Source organism: Gallinula chloropus (assembly GCF_964237585.1).
Source record: "Gallinula chloropus genome assembly, chromosome: Z".
NCBI classification, from domain to species: domain Eukaryota; kingdom Metazoa; phylum Chordata; class Aves; order Gruiformes; family Rallidae; genus Gallinula; species Gallinula chloropus.
In genome coordinates, this window is record NC_140089.1 from 76,264,666 (window position 1) to 76,281,437 (window position 16,772).

At 37.1% G+C, this 16,772-nt stretch overlaps 1 protein-coding gene across 4 annotated transcripts in view; it reads right to left on the reverse strand.

The window, feature by feature from the left end:
• Positions 1–3,353: 3,353 nt before the first annotated feature.
• Positions 3,354–16,772, reverse strand: part of SLC1A3 (solute carrier family 1 member 3) — a gene marked incomplete at both ends in the record, with an annotated part of 52,864 nt that continues 39,445 nt past the window's right edge. For 2 of the 4 annotated variants that reach the window (XM_084278737.1, XM_084278735.1), the window contains 5 exons: positions 3,354–3,558; positions 4,581–4,715; positions 5,987–6,181; positions 8,231–8,464; positions 10,050–10,345. In XM_084278737.1, the coding sequence (XP_084134863.1) occupies positions 3,354–3,558; positions 4,581–4,715; positions 5,987–6,181; positions 8,231–8,464; positions 10,050–10,345 (1,065 nt within the window). The remainder of the gene's footprint in view (positions 3,559–4,580; positions 4,716–5,986; positions 6,182–8,230; positions 8,465–10,049; positions 10,346–16,772) is intronic. The other 2 variants (XM_084278738.1, XM_084278736.1) reach the window with 2 other exon arrangements.

The window sequence follows — 16,772 nt, forward strand, 5'->3', positions numbered from 1 at the left end:
CCTGCCTGAGAATGGCATGGCTGTTTTGTACCCCAACTTCCAAATGAAAACACTGCTGAAAAATTATGGAATGCCAGAGACCTTTATTCTTCATGGGGGCAGAGAAGGGTAAGCAAGGCCACTCTGACAGTAATGTCCCCAAGTGATACAATATTCTTTCTTTAGCTCTTCCACCATGATAGATTCTAGAAACATGAAGTTACTTACCTGGCTTGAGTGAATGAATGTATAGGGAACTTGAAAAAATTTGGGAAATGTTTTGCTCATTCACTTCAGAACACCATGTCTTCCCATATTTTTTTTTTTTTTTACAAAACCGGTTCTCACTCAAAATACTTCAGACAAATTAATACCGTTCACTGTCCAGTGGTTTGTTGGTCTATGTTCAGGATGGCAGGACTTCTCTTTGACTCCTCCATCTGCTCTAATCAACACAACTTTCCAGGTACAAGTGATTCAGCTCATGTCTTTCATACCTTCCCAGTCCTTCTGACACATGTAATTCCATTAGATGATACCTGAGCTGAGGTTGTTGCTGACTAACCCCAACACTATCACAAACCACTTCTGAGAGAAAACAGTAGATTTTCTAGGATGGTTGTAATGTTATTATGCTGAAATAGCCTGGCCAGTGGAAACTTTGAACCACCTAATTATACATCCAAAATGAACTGGCAGCTCTGCAGTAGCTGAAATAATGAAAATGTAAGTAACTGTTATGAATTTATATACTTGTATTTTTATAAGCATAAGTAGAATGAGCATTGGTTCCTTTAATTTTAATTGGTGTCCTGTTCCACTGTCCCCCCCCCCCGTTTGTTTTTTATTATGAAACAGTAAGCAGATATTTTAAGTGAAGAAACACTGCTATACCAAGACCCTGCTGTATAAAATGGCTTGGAATTCTTGAAATCCCATATTATGAGTTTGTCAGCACTGACTGTGTGTGAAACTTCTATTACAGAACCTTTGAAAGAAATTCTAAATCACAAGAAAGCAGTAATGTAAAACTATTTTTATTGAAAATACATCTACAAAGTAATGTTTCTCAGTCCACACTGGGTGCATACCTATGCAGAACCAATGAGGGGTGAGGAAGGTAATCTTTCTATAATACCTGATTTCTGTAAGAAACAAAGTTAGTATAAAAAAAAGATCACATTCTTTGTGACACAATTCTTTTTTCTCAGCTGATGTCATAGAAAGACAGCCATTTACATTGTCTTTGCAATGTATTTCCAAACAAAATCTTAACAAAAAAATTAAATTGTTATGCCATAATTTCTACAGTTAATGTTTTTACACACATTCTGAATACAGTATCTATATAAAAATATCTCTAATTACATATCAGAAAATGCCTGTCTGTATCCTAGATTTGCATTTTGTTAGCAAAAAAAATCCCCCATATGTGTTTTCTTTCAGAGATTATTTTAGAGCTTTGTTGGTTTGACTGCTCAACACTCTGTATGAAACCCTGCTCACTTCATTCACTGGAGAGTAGCTGCTAATATTGTTTGGGTTACTCAGCTGAAGAAGGTGGGCAGGAGTTTTCAGTCCTAGAAAAAATCTTGCTTGGGCAAAGATTTGCCTTCAACCAGCATGCTGACATATTCACTACAGTTACTTGTATACCTTATTTATGTTCTTCTAGTGGCAGAAGCAGCACACTGAGTGTTTTTTTGACTGGTAACTGGGACGTTGCAAGGTAATCCTTCATTTTCTATCAGAATTTTTGGGAGAGGAAGGGAGAAAGAAAACAACTGAACATTCTTGATAAAAATAACTCTGCAGAATTGTGCCTGTCAGTATTTTTTCATTCCCCCAATTGTAACTGTATGATAAAACTTTCCCGTTTCACCTCTATAATAATAAAAGGTAAAAAGGGGAAAAAAAAGTTGGATTTCCAGAAAAGGACTTCATCAGGAAATAATCTTGAATTGAACAGAAACAGTCACAGGATTACAAGTGCACCATGTCCCCATTTTCATACTTTCCTTATCCCCTGAAAGAAACTTGCAATATTGTGCTTTAAAATAATTTCTAATTAAATTTTTGAAATTTATTATTCTATTCACTATTTTGCAATTTATGTATGTTTCCTAAAATGCACACATTAATTTTACTTTTTAAAGGGTCTTTTTTTTCTTTTTGAGATGCTACTGATAAACCCACCAAAATTTTGATATTTCACATTGAGATAGGGAGTCTTCTTCTCCAGATGGAAAAATATAAATCCACCTAGCAGCTCTATAGTTTATCAGTAGGATGACCAAGTATTAGGGAGGTTTAAAATCAGAAAACCTCCCTTTGATCTCAGTGATTCAGATTTAGAATCCAGTCCCTTTATGATGTGAGCATCTCACCCTTCTGCACCTTCTGCAGAAGGCTGGCACTGACTTCTATTCTTATTATTGCCTATTAAGTTTATAATTGGCATGCCAAGGGCATACTATTTATTTTTTTCCTAAACAGAGATGAAGACACATTTTCTGTCCCAGTCAGTACAGCCTGGGACCTTGCACCTACAAACACACACACAGATTGTTCAACTGGGCTGTTGGAATTAAGGGGTCAAATGTGGACTGGAGGTACAAACATACATACACACATACATACGTAAATGTTTGCAATTCAGTGGAAGCTGACTAGGCTAAGTTTTTGTCAAGATCAGCTGATGCTAATGCAAAAACCTGTATCTAAATAAAATAACTTTCTCAGAAATACTTTAACTCAGCTGATAAAAGTGCTGATTTGGGATAATATTTTTTATATATATCTTCCCCCTTTTCTCCTTTCAATTAATGTCCTTTTTATTGTCCTGCTAGTATCTGCACAAAAATATAACTTGAGAAAAAATCTTACCAAAAAAAGCAAAAATCCTGTTAATTTGCTTGTTTGGGTGCAGTTATCAAGTTAGAAACATTGATTGTGTGTTTTATATATCTTAGGAATTTTGCAACAGGTGCTTAAAGAAATAAAACCATTTTCAGCCTCTGTTATCTGTTTTTACTTCCCAGTTCACAAAAAAAAAATTAAAAAAAAATAGGTTCACAGGACTGAGTAGCATGTACACTGATTTTTGTTTCTATTTAATTGAGAATCTCTCTTTTTTATCCTCAGTTAGCACACAGCTAGCAGGACCAGTGTTGTTTCCTGTTATTTTTTTAAGTGTAAAGCCAACATATACCATGATCACTGCTAATTTGGAATATATTTTCATTAATTCTTTCCAGTGCTAGCATTATGGGAGAAAACAAGGAATAAATGAACTTGGTGAATTCAAGATATAGATGTCTGGGAAATGTGTGTGCTTTCCACACTTGTAGTGTTGGCGTCATCCATTCTTTACCCTACATCTTGGTTTCGCTATCTAGCGGTTTCTCACTCTCATTTTCCTGTGAGATCAGTTGGTATGGTTTCTTCATTTCATTCTCCTCTATCACAGAATTTCCCATTTCAGCATCCCTGTTCTTCAGCTCGTGCCGTGATAAATGTTCAACAATTCCTGCTCCAATGGAGTCTCCCAAGACATTGGTAGTGGTACGGAGACGATCCCTAAGGAGAGATAGTATGTTAGTCTTGATTTCACCACTTGTTCAGGAAAGCCCAGTGGCTAACTGTTAAAATGGCCTTTAAATAAGTACTTGATGATTCAGCTATTTCACGTGTATTCATTGATCTGAACTGTTAATGCCATTATTTCTTCTACAGAAATTAATGACATATATAGGATTTGGAGTCACAGAATATGTTAGCACACTTGGCAACTTCACAGCAAGAAACACTTGTGTGATGAGGCTGACAGAGGGACCATATGGCAGATACTTCATGGAGGAGTTTCTGTACTCCGGTGGTTTCAGTTTGTCCTCTGAACCGTGTAAGTCAATAAGAACCTACCTTGTTAGGGTCATTTCCCTCTTGACTATTAACCATGATCAGTAATTTAGAGTGAAATTCTGATGAACTTATTCAAATTAAACAAGTCAGTCGTCTTAGAAAGCAATAGATGTAGGAGGCAGGTTGATGAGTGACTAGGACTGTTACTCTATAAGCATCCACCTACAAAAGGCTGTGGGTGTGTGGTTAGATAATCACATGAAGACACTGTGTTCTGATAACAACAAAGATAACTTCTGGCAGGGATGACTTGAGAAGAATGAAGGGTAGAAGCTTCTGGAAGCTATAACCAATAGGGGTTAGATGAAATAGAGCTGAGAGGAAACCTTCTGCCTCTTATTTAGTTCCTGGACCTGCATGATTTCCCTGTATACATTCAGGTATCACTCTTCTACATGGAAAAGGAATGGAAAAACTAAGGTAACATACATTGTGGTGGCTGGATGAGAGCTATGTAACCGTTTTCCATTTCTGTGTCCATGGAACAGATACATGAACCTTTCCTAGATTAGATAGTATGTAATAACAGTATGTCTGAAAGGTTTTTAGTACCCTAAGGATCCAGGCTCTTTTCTATAGCAAAATAATTACACTACTCATCATGGTATTACCAGAATGGCCCTGGGTACTGCACATTTAAATTTGGTCTAAGCCCTTACTCAGTCCATAAATATACTTACAAGAACCAGTCCACTGCAATGATAAGAGTGATATCATCTGTAGGCAAACCTACTGATGTAAGCACAATGACCATGGTGACCAGCCCAGCTTGAGGAATGCCTGCAGCCCCAATACTGGCAGCTGTAGCTGTAATGCTGTGCAAAGAGATGGCAAAAACAATTAATTTACTTCCATAATAAACTCTCCTTATCATCTGCCAAACAACAAAAAAAGAACAGATATGAAAGCATTTGTTCAGTAGTAAAAAGATGAACCCAGTCCTTTATCTGAACAGTGCATAACTGCAGGGGATTATGTATCTTAATCCAAAATGTTTACATTAAACCTTTATCCTGAAACCCTGAAACATGATTTTGTTAGGTGGTAAATCCCCTGCTGGATGCCAGACAAAACCATTACAGCTACATGTTCCCACATATTGAATAAATTCACTCCACAAGCTCAAACCTGTTAAAAGGAAAGCCGAGGGAGTAATTTTGTCCTGGCAGATCTAATGCAAGCTCTTTTATTCTCTGTCCATCTCACTATAACTTCATGCCAGGTGAAGTATCTGTCCTCCAGCAGTTGGCATTCTGCCACTAGAAAACTGAAAGCTGACAGAAACCTTGAATCATACAGTCTAGCAACTTGATAGATACATACTTGTTCAATTTGTTTTGTCACATCATTTGGCAAGGGACAGCCCTGGTACTAACGAATGTGGAACTACTGCCTTGGAGTGTGAAAGTAGAGTTGTGCCTTCTGTTGATGAATATTGAATTAAGCTGATGGGTTTTATGGAGAGAGCACTTCTGCTTGAAAATCTGCTTTCCCAGTTCACCATATCTGACCTCGGTGTTCCTAAGCGATAAATATGTGTCTGTTTCTCCTACAGTGTGCCTCTCTCCCTTGCTGACATTTCTTTCTTCTATCCATCACCCTTTTCTCTTAAACTGTTTGTGTAACATAATGAAATTAATGCAGATCAGTTATGATTGAGTACTACTTACTGATCCTTACACAGCTTACTCATATCCCGAGACCATGAGCACTAGGAAAACACTACCTCCCCTAGTATTAGCATTGTCACACTTCTACTGCTTTACACTTGGATTATAAACTGCCCGTTAGTGACTGTGGGTCTAAAGCTCCCAATATCTGCATGTGTTCTCAAGAAAGAAAATGTAAAAGTCATTAAAAACCATTTTTGTTGACTCTACTAAATGCAATGATAGGTGTATCATGTTGCAGTTAAATGGAGAATATGTGCTGGGGAACCTCTTCCATGCAGAAAATTTAAATCACCACAGCTAGTCAGCTACTGTAGCAGTTCTTGGGTTTAGATCTAGATGCTTTAGCTTAATTCCACACATAACAGTCAACACAAGATGCTTTTATTAGATATAGGTAATAATGGCTTCTGTACCTGATTGTGATAATCTGCCCAAAGTTCAGATCAAAGTTGTTAACCTGTGCAATGAAAATTGCAGCCAAAGCCTCATATAAAGCTGTTCCATCCATATTAATTGTAGCACCAACTGGGAGTACAAATCTTGTAACTCTTTTGTCTACTCCATTTATTTCTTCTAGACACTTAAATGTAACAGGTAGTGTTGCAGAACTGAAACAACAACGACAAGAAAAGGAAAACATGACATAAATTCAACAAAGAGGTAAGGAAGAGTGCCAGATGTTGTGACAACAAGAGAGATTGTCATAGCTCTCTTAATTTTTATGTGATTTACCAGAATTATTTTTTTTAATGTAAAGGCTGAATTTAAAGAATTCTAAAAGATTCTCCTAATTCTCTTGGAAAGTCTTTTTGATGGTTAATTACTGTCCCTCTCTATGTGGTCCCTAGTATAAATGTGTCTAATTTTGGTTTTTGGTAGATAGATAGATAGATAGATAGATAGATAGATAGATAGATAGATAGATAGATGGATGCATCTGTTCAAAAAATTGCTGATTCTGATTTTTTATGGCATGGAGTTAGGACTGAATCATCCCCAAACATTGTTTTCCTGAAGTCATAGAAATTGAGCCTTTCAAGCATTCAGTAAACAGCATGTTTTATTTATTGGCTGGCTCCCCTGGAAAGGGTCTTTTGATGCATCATTCCATTACCTTACCACTTGTGGATTAACAGCAGTAGGCAGCTCAGCACCACAACCACTCACTTATTTGCCATCACACCCTGAGCAGGGCAGGCAAAGAAGAAAGGGCCAGTAAAAGCAAGGAAACACAGGGATTGATATCAAAAAAAATGTTTGTTAAGGATAAGTGGAAGAAGAGAGAAAGAACACAAAGTGAAACGTGAAAAGACAAACACTCACCACCTTCCAAAGGTAGACCAATGCCCAGATCATTCCCATGTAAAAGACATCTAACCTCCCTAAACTCCCTTCTTTTCCCTTTCTATTGCTGAGCATGATGTTGTGTGGAATGTTGGTTTGTTTGGGTCATCTGCCTGGTTGTGTACCCTCCTAATCTATCCCACACCCCTCAATCTACTCACTGCGGAGGCAGAGTGATAAACAGAGAACTAAATGCAGTTCAAACGCTGTTTGTACTGAAAATAGCTAGAACTGTGTGTGACCAGTGTTGTTTTGGTCACAAATTTAAAACATGTGAGCAAGTTAACTCTATCCCAGCCAGGCCCTGTATACCACTAAAACCTCTTCCCCTGCTGCTTCATCTAAATAGGATATAAATGATAATTTTGTTTAAAGATCAGTGCAACTGAACTTTTTGCCTTCATATGCTACAGGAGTGCCCATTAGGCCCACATGATACCAAGTTCCTACTTCAGAAGGATGGATAGGGTGGCTGTTTCATAACATCTACCTTGGCTCTTTGCCCTTAAAGTTTTGTCTCTACATCTGATTACAACAAAGTAAAGAGATTTTTCAAGCCCCAACAATTAAGGTTACTCTGTCTCAGAGACCTCTTCAGTGCTAACTACTTAACAGACTTTTGTGCCTTTGAAAACTTTATCAATATTGATATAACAAAATACTGATGGAATGTAAAGAAGGGCTGTGGAAGTTTGTGCTACAAAATAGCTTTTATGACAGCCATCTTACAGTTGAATTACAGTTTTTAAATCCACTCACAATATAGTATACTCTCTGGCATCAATATAGGGTCTCACTCAGAATCTTGAGCAGTGCCAACTGGAATGTCTTGTACAGAACCTGGAACATATCCTCTTAATCCTATTACTGTTACCCACCAAAGTTGTAGTTTTTTTATTTTCTTTACAACTATGTTGACAGATATTTGTTTTATTATTTGCTATTTAAACAGTCATTATTAATCAATTTTCCTTTTAGGCATAATTCTTGAAGGATTGACATCAATATCTCAAATATGAAATTAGTAATTGTCTCTCTCTACCCATTAACATACTGTCATAATGTTAAGTCCTCAAAAGGTTTTCCAGTGATACAAAACTTCAACAGATTCTACATTAAAGGCTACAATAACTTCTCATCCATGTATTCAGAATAATCTCAAAAACTTTTAAAACATCTGTCTTTAGGAGATAATTTAAAAATCTGATTAAATTAAAGGTATTTTATGAAAGGTCACAGTGTGTAGGAATGTACAGTTGATTACAGTAATGATTCCTTTCCTCATAGACACAAATAATAAAAGTATATTTTACCTGGAAGACGTTCCCAAAGCTGTGACTAGTGCCTGGATTAAGCCTCCAATAAATACCCAGGGGTTCTTACGAGTGATCAGGAAGTAGAGAAGAGGTAGGACAATGACAGCATGAATTAGCAAACCGATGATAACTGTTACAGTGTACATGGCAAGCTGACCACCGATCACACCCATATCTTCCATCTCAACAATTTTTCCAGCAATCAAGAAGAGGATTCCGAGTGGAGCATACCTACAAAGAAGACATCAAATCAGTACTGTGCTGAATGCAGTAGACATTCACTCGCCCTTCCATACCTTTTGTGTTCATATGCATATATGAACATAGGTTTTCACTGTTAGGATGACTGCAATTATTCAGAAGCAGTTCTGGAGTTTAACTTTTAACAGATTAAACCACAGCAGCGAATGTTTCTGACATTCTGCTGGATTCAGGGTCTGATGAATATTTCAAGATGTATGGTACACTTTTCAGCCCTGTAGATACTTGAGCTCCCTTTGGAATTCAAATGTCATTTAAAAGCTACTTTATCCAACTTGGGTTTAATGCTGTCTGTCTGAATGAGGGCTTACATGACATAACTATAGGTTGTGCCAAGTGTCTGTTACCTTGTCACTGCAGTTTCCCATGCTGTTGGGGAAGGAACCCTCACAGAAGGCTGATAACTCCCAATGATTTCTAGCTGCTTCTGGCCATGTCTCATTTTATCCAGTGAAGCACTAGACAAATACTTTAGCATGTAGCCATCTGTATGGCCAAGGTTAGCTGCATGGTGGGGCATCAACAAAGCTTGTATGATCTGTTTCTTCCTATCAGTAAGCGCAGTTACAGGTGAAGAAAGAGCTAGTGCTGAGTATAAAACTCTAACATAATTCTGCCACAGCTGGACTTTTGGTATAGCTTGATTTCTATAAATGCCCATTTGTCTTCTCACACTAAGTTACCACAGAACAAAATTTATCCAGCATATGTCAATTGCACTTTAAGCCATCAAATTAATGTAGAAATTTCTCAGTAGTAACAATTCTCATCCATTTCTTTATCACCTCATATGTGCTTGTAAAGAAGGACAAAAATATGTTGCTTTCTGTACACATCTCCTGGCAGAACAGAATTCTAGTTACTGAAAAGAATATACTTATTTTTATACCTAGTACTGCAAAGTATATCTGTGTGTGCTCTTGGATAGACTTTTGTAGTTCCTTTTTTGTTTTCTGTAGTAAAGAAGGCGACAAAACCTAATTTCTTTCAATGAATATTCATTGTTGAAAAGGCTTCATACCTAATGTTTGAGTGAAAAAGCATTGGCTTTATTTACCTATTGAATACATTAAAGAAAGTAGGAAAAATTAGGCGTATGTGTAAGCACAGCAGCAACAACACGAGGACATGTGTCCGCTAGACAACTGCAGGAGCCAGTTCTGTGGGAAACTAATGATAACCAGGTCTTGCTGGAATAGGTTTGTCAGCTTCCTTTAGTGACGTCAGATTAGGATATAAGGAAATTTTGATAGCATACTGATGTGATTGCTATCTTTATAAAGACACAGAATGTCTCTGTATAAGCTTAGCGAGTTCTGCTGTAGACTCTGTTTTTTCTCATGTCAAAAGGTAAACACAATGAAAGAGTAGGTGTGTCTGGGCAAGTTGTTGACATAAAAAATTTCATTTTTGGTGTTCATTAATGAAAAAGCTACAAGGTAGTTAAGAGCTTACTGTTTGACTTCCTGCCAAACAGAGACTTGCAGTCCAGTGCTTGACTGTGATGAAAAAATATTGTTAGTAACTTAAAATGGAATTTATCAGAGGCACTTACCACATGATTAAGGCTACCAATCGCATGATAGCCTCATTAAGGCTATCAAAGAAGTCTTTTAACGCCTGACCTTGCTCCTTCATGCTTCCAATCACCAGGCCAAAGCTTATTGAGAAAACCACCAAGCCAAGAGCGTTAACTCCATTTACAGAACCTGGAACAGGAACTATTTCCTCTTTCATTCGAGTGAGGGTTTCCATTGCTTCGGACACATTGCTTATTATGGAAGCCACAGTGGATGTGTCATTGGATGGAATATCTACTTTGAACATTCTCTTTTCATAGTTAGTTTTGAACTGTTAAAACAAAAATAAAAGACATAAATTCTGTGAATTATAGGAAACAAAGGTAAAAATCACACATTAAATTATTAATTACTATTTCAGACATCTTAATTCTTTGCCTAATATTTCTTGGTAAAATGTACTGTGACGAAAACCTGGCTTCCCTGAAGCAAGTAAAAATCTGTATTAACTTCAAAGCTAAATATTTACCTTTAGCTTCCAGAACTCATTTTCTCATAAGTATATCAAAATCAAAGATGCAGATTTGTCATACTCCTGAGTTTTCTGACAAAACTATTCTTACATGGCATTTTTATAAATTGTTGTTTTTCCCAATAATATTTTTCCTAATGTTAAATAAATAGGTCTTTTTTGGCTAGTTAAAATATTTTCATGTGCTCTGATCTTTTGTTTTTAATCTTATTGAATTACAAAAAAATTATAATGACAGTAACTTAAATCCTTTGCTATGGCCATGTTAAAATTCTGCCTAAAATTCTGCCATTTTAAAATTCTACACTGTACGTCAGACACTTCTATTTTATTTTTTAAAGTGTACAGGTATGATAATTTTATTTCATGTATTTTTTTATTACTGCTTTTCAGCAGAAAACCCTTAGATAAAAATTCCTTAATGCAAGTGTGTGAGTAGTGTAATTATGCTGAATTTGGCAAATATAACAAAGTAAGCTGCTTAATGAGGACTGGAATTAAAAACTAATTTCCTACCAAATCTCCTATTAACTTTTTCCTTCCTTAACTGTCTTTGTCCTGATTATCCTCCACTACTCTCAGGTCCTTGTGCTCCTACCTACTTGATCAGGTCAAAAGCAACAAGTGACATATGTGGTTGGCTGTTTCTGTTGCACAGGCCACAAGCTAAGTCATGGGTTTTTTTAGTTGCAGCAGCAGGTAGGATTTGGCCATTGGGCTCAAAATTTATGACAGGGGACTGAGGAGTTGGGCAGCTATAGAGGAGCAAGCACAGTCATGTGAAGTTTCTTACCTTTAAAAAACAAGTTAAAAATAATTTTAGCTTGTAATGTGCTTTTGTGCTTTGATTTTGTAACTCTGTCCCAGATAAAGGATGCCTTTAATTCATATTAGTCAGTTTTTTTAGGAGTGTATTACAGATTTTAGGACCTCACTTAGCAAAATGTGTTTCCGTTTCAGCTGCTAGACTGGTACATGGATTTGTAGAGCCTGTCTGTTGACTCACACTGTTGGCCAAGCTTAAGTATTCAGTAAGTATTAAATTATACTAAGGAGAATATTCTTTCCAGAACCCCCCTTCAGGGCAGTGGAAAAATTGGTTTATTTAGAGGTTGAAAATGGGCGTCTGAGAAAGAGGATTCAGAGCAAATGTATTTGCTCTGGGACAGCCACTTGAGTTAAGGGTTACTGTGGATGTGTCTGTCTTCTTCAGCCCAAAGCTGTCTTTTGAAAGTCCTGAGTCTTGGTTCAGCAAAAACAATTAAGGAAAACCAAATGTAGAAAATGCAAACAGTGTGACAGGATGAAAGGCCACCTTTAAGATGACTGAATGGTTTTGAAATAAATCAAGTAGGGGGAGAATTGACTATTACTGCTCTGCGGAGAAACTGGTGACAAGATATCCTCTTGTGAGCTTTTATGAGATTCATACTTTCAGGCAGATCTCTGTCAGTGGAAATCAGAGTTATCAGCTGTTCAGTCCATACACCTACACTAATAATTTGTGATGAGCTGGACAACATCACTAATTTATGAGGATGCTTAGTGTATTTTATCTCCAAGAAGAGTTGGGGTTTTTTTGCCTGGTAATGTTTTACATGCAAAATGCTCATAATTTTTCCTTAAATTCATGTACAGACAACAAATTAGGAGCAAGGTAAATATTATTTAGATCTTACTAATACTAATAAGATATTCATTAACAACTTTAACTTCAAGTAAAATATGAAAAATAATGGCATTTCTGGACTTCTTACATGACACTGCATTTATGAACAACTTTAAAGTGAAGCCTATTTGTTATCTCATTATGAGATACACAACATCATTGCTTTATTACATAATACAATGAATTTGTTGTTTACACTTTTATTACCATTATCTTTCATTAATGGTACAAGATACCCATAGGCATTTGATTTGAATGTATCGCATAACTTTTTAGAAAGCATCATTATAACACAGCAGTAGCCATTCCAGTGGTTAACTTGTAGACAAAGTAACTGCATGGGCAAGTTCTGTGAGAGCTCATAATTTACTGTCAATATTCTGAGTGGGTATAATTAGCACTGTCTGTATGATGATGTAGATTTTAGTGAAGGGTAGTTTTAAAAGCAACAGGTTCACTTAAATACAAACCTAAAAATGGAAAGACATAAAACTAAGACAGTGATATTCCATCTTCCGAATTATTTTTTTCTTTTATTTCCATATGGACATTTAAGAAATCATTCTATATTGTCTGCAGAACAACTGATGACAGAGGTTAAAATATATCTTAACTAGCCAAAATTAATTTGAGGAGCAGACAGTATATATTAGTATTCATATCTCCTCTTGATGAGAATGTGTTCAGGAAAAAAAATATTTAATTAAAAACAGCAGTTATGACATGCACCTTTCCAGTTCTTTAAGCTTCAGCTGGCATCAAATTCCACCTATTTACAACAGAATGACCCTCCCCAAATTATTAGACTGGTTCTGTTTCTCTTGTTGTACCAAGTCCACTTGTGTTTCTTTTGCCTTTTGATAGACCACAGCACAAAGAACAACCAGTTAGAAGGCAGTATCTGCTTATCAAGCAGAGTGCTTATGACTGCTTAGCCCCAGGCTAGACAGCATTTTTTTTAATTTAGAAAAGAAAAAGAAATTAAGAGATAATAGGCAGAGCTGAAAGATAAATTGAAAGATTTCTGTAGATATCACAAAACCACAGAAGCCCCCAAATGATCAGTGCATAGTGAAACCACAATCTGTGGTTTCCAGTGATCCTTATTTGACACTGATGTAATTGGAAGGTATTCTGTTAGAAACAGGGTGCCTACAAGACTTTAGTCTTTCACAGGGAGGGAGTAACTCATGAGGAACAGAATGAAGTTAAACCCCAACAGAACAGTAGAAAATTTAGGAAGATTCTTCCTAAATATATCCTAAGCTTCCACTTTGCCTTTATGACTCTTCTTCTCCCAGCACCAGTCCTGTGAAGGCTTTCCAAACTCCACCTAGAAGAACTCTCCCCACCTTGGTTACCTTCTCCACACAGCCCCTTTTCATTTTGAAGGAGAGAAATTACACATCCAGAAAACTAACTTTGCTTCTCTAAAATTAATTATGCAAAAGAAAGTAAAATTTCGATGTCATTATTTGAGTTATAGTTGATCTTTTGGGTTTAAAAGATTTTGAAAATACAGTCCTGTGTGTTAGTAGACCTGCTCTGGGAAGTGCTTGATGTTGCCTATGAGTAGTGATCTGTGTTGTGTTTAGGCCAGCAAACACAGTGTTACAGAACCAGGTTAGTGGCAGGGGGATCATCCTTCTTCAGAAATCTTGTGAGAAACTTATGAAAAACTTGATGTAAACTTTTGAAAAGAAAGTTACAGAGTCAGATGTTCAAGGTCATATGGATACCTATGAGTCTTACACATAATTGTTTCTCCTGTATAATGTTTTTTAGTTTAACAAATCTGCTGCAACGAAGTAACTTATACTTAGGGCTTGGTACATGATTCAAAAGGCAATAGTATCAGGATTACATGCTCCAGTAAGTATAGTTGATGATTAAAATAAACAAACCTCAAAAACCACGAACAAAAAGTTTCCTGGTTTTTGAACCTTTTGTTGGAGGTCCCTTTAAGCTGTAAAGCTCCTCAGAAATACAGTATATGTAATGTAAACAGAATCTTTAATTCTGTTAAATCATTAGAGATATAAACAGGACATATTTAATCAGGAATGCAGATTTAGGACTGAGTCAAGTTTCCTGTTCATGTAGGATACTTTATTGAAAGAATTTTTCAAGCTGCATCTTAAAACTGATGAAGATTCTTCCAGGACCTCACCTTTTAAATAATGCCAGTTCAAAATCTTTCTAATTCTCACTTGAAATTCAGTCACAGTGATCTCCAGTTCTTCTTGTATAAACATTTGTCTTTATTTTATGTTGTTCTGCTCACTATTTGTATTTTGTATGTAAGTAGTTTTTAATTCAAGTGTCTTTTTGCTTTATATGCTGTGCTTTTTTCACAATCCCAGCAGCTCCTCTCTCCATTGTGCTCATTTTCAATGAAACTTCCTCTGAAGATAATGACCAGAGTCAGTATTCTGGATAGTCACATTGCACTGGTTTTATTTCCTCTCTTGGAGTTATGTCACTGAATTTGTCCTAGTGTTGTGGGTTTGTGTGGCAAAGTTTGGGAGGGGACTGGGGGGAGGGACAGGCAGGGAAGGGGGCTGCAGAGGCAGCTTCTGCAAGAAGCTGCTAGAAGTTTCCCCTAGATCTGACAGAGTGAACACCAATTGGACTCAAGATTGGTCCAGCTGCTGACCAAGGCCGAGCCCATCAGCAATAGTCATAGCACTTCTGTGATAACGTGTTTAAGAAGGAAAAAAAAACCTGCAAGCAGATGCTTTTTGCCACCAGAGAAGGGAGTGAGAAGATGTAAGAAACTTTGCAGGAACCACAGTCAGTGAACAAGGAGAGGGATGAGAAAATCCAGGTGCTGGAGCAGAGATTCCCCAGCAGCCCATGGAGAAGACCATGGTGAAGCAGGCTGACCCTCTGCAGCCCATGACAGATCACAGGGAGGAGAGATTCCAACTGCAGCCCATGGAGGATCCCACACAGAAGCAGGTGGAGACACATGAATGAGACTGTGACCTAGGGGGAAGCCTGCACTGGTGCAAGATCCTGGCAGGACCTGTGACTTTCTGGGGGAACATGCTGGAGCAGTCTGTTCCTGAAGGTCTGCACCCCATCGAAGCCATTCTGGAGCAGTTGGTGAAGAGCTCAAGCCCCGTGGAAAGGACTTACGCTGGAGAAGTTAATGAAGGACTGTCTCCTGTGGGTGGGACTCCACACTGGAGTAGGGGAAGAGTGTGAGGAATTCTTCCTCTGAGAAGGAAGGTTCACGATGAACTGACTGAAACCCTCATTTCCCATCTCTTGGGGTTGGGAGGAGGGAAAGAAATCATGAATAAAGTTGGGCTTGTGAACACGGGAGGGCCGGGGGGAGTTGTTTTAAGATTTGGTTTTACTTCCCACTATCCTACTCTGTTTTCATTAGATAATAAATTAGATGTGTTTTTTTCCATGGTGTGTCTGGACTTGCCTGTGACTTTAATTGCTGAATAATCTCTCCCTATTTTTATCTTGACCTGTGAATTTTTCATTCTTCTCTCCCCTGTTGTAATGAGAAGGGGGAGTGACAGGGCCGCTTTGGTGGCCACCTGACCTCCAGCCAGGGTTAGCACACCACACCTGGAGAGGAATTAGGGGCGAGTGTTAATACTGTCTTTTTTTCTTTCTGATGATGAATTCTCATCTCAAAGCAGAAATTAATGTTAATTTCTACACTTTAGTTTCACATGTGATGAAGAGCTACAAGGGGGTAACCGAACATGCCAGTTTGAAGAGCCAATTCTGTTGCTGTGACTTTATAATATTACAGTGCGCCAGGGACATACTACTTTCTTTATCATGTTATACATCTTGACACAAATTGCTCAGACTTTATTGACAAGTGTAAATTTCATTGTGTCTTTCATAGAAATATCCATTAAGGTACTCCCAATCCTTCATCAAGTTCTATTACTATCTCCACAAATTCTACTATTTTTTACCACAATCTTATCCCCTTATTCTGTACTCAACTATTTCACTTTCCTTGAATTAATTTTTTTTTTACGGAAGTGTAATTCTATGGCACAAAAAACAACCAGCCAACCAATCAACCAATAGAAAAAAGACAGTCTTGTGGAAGAGAGACAGAAGGTTATTCTGGTACAATCTATGTTTCAGAATCCTGTGTTATCATATATCTTTTTTCCTCCACATGTATTTCATTTTCATTTATTATGAAGTCTACACTCTTTCCTTCAAGCTACTTGTATCCTGAGTACACTCCAGATCAAACAAATAGGTTATTATCTGCTCAAAGCAATTCCCAAATCCATTTGAAACTGACAATGAAAGGCACAATGATTACTTTCACCAGTTATAGATTATAACTTCCCTAATTGAGAGATTTATTAAAAATATTTCCTTTTCTGTAAATTTATGCCCTCATTCTTTCACTATTTTGAGATAAAGATGATATAATTCTCTGACTTATTACATTAAATTCTTTGAATTTGCTTCTAGATTAGGTATAGACTTTAGTATTTCCATGCTGCTATTCTGCATTGCCCTGAGTTCATCATCATCCATACCAAAAGCAGAGGCATAGGA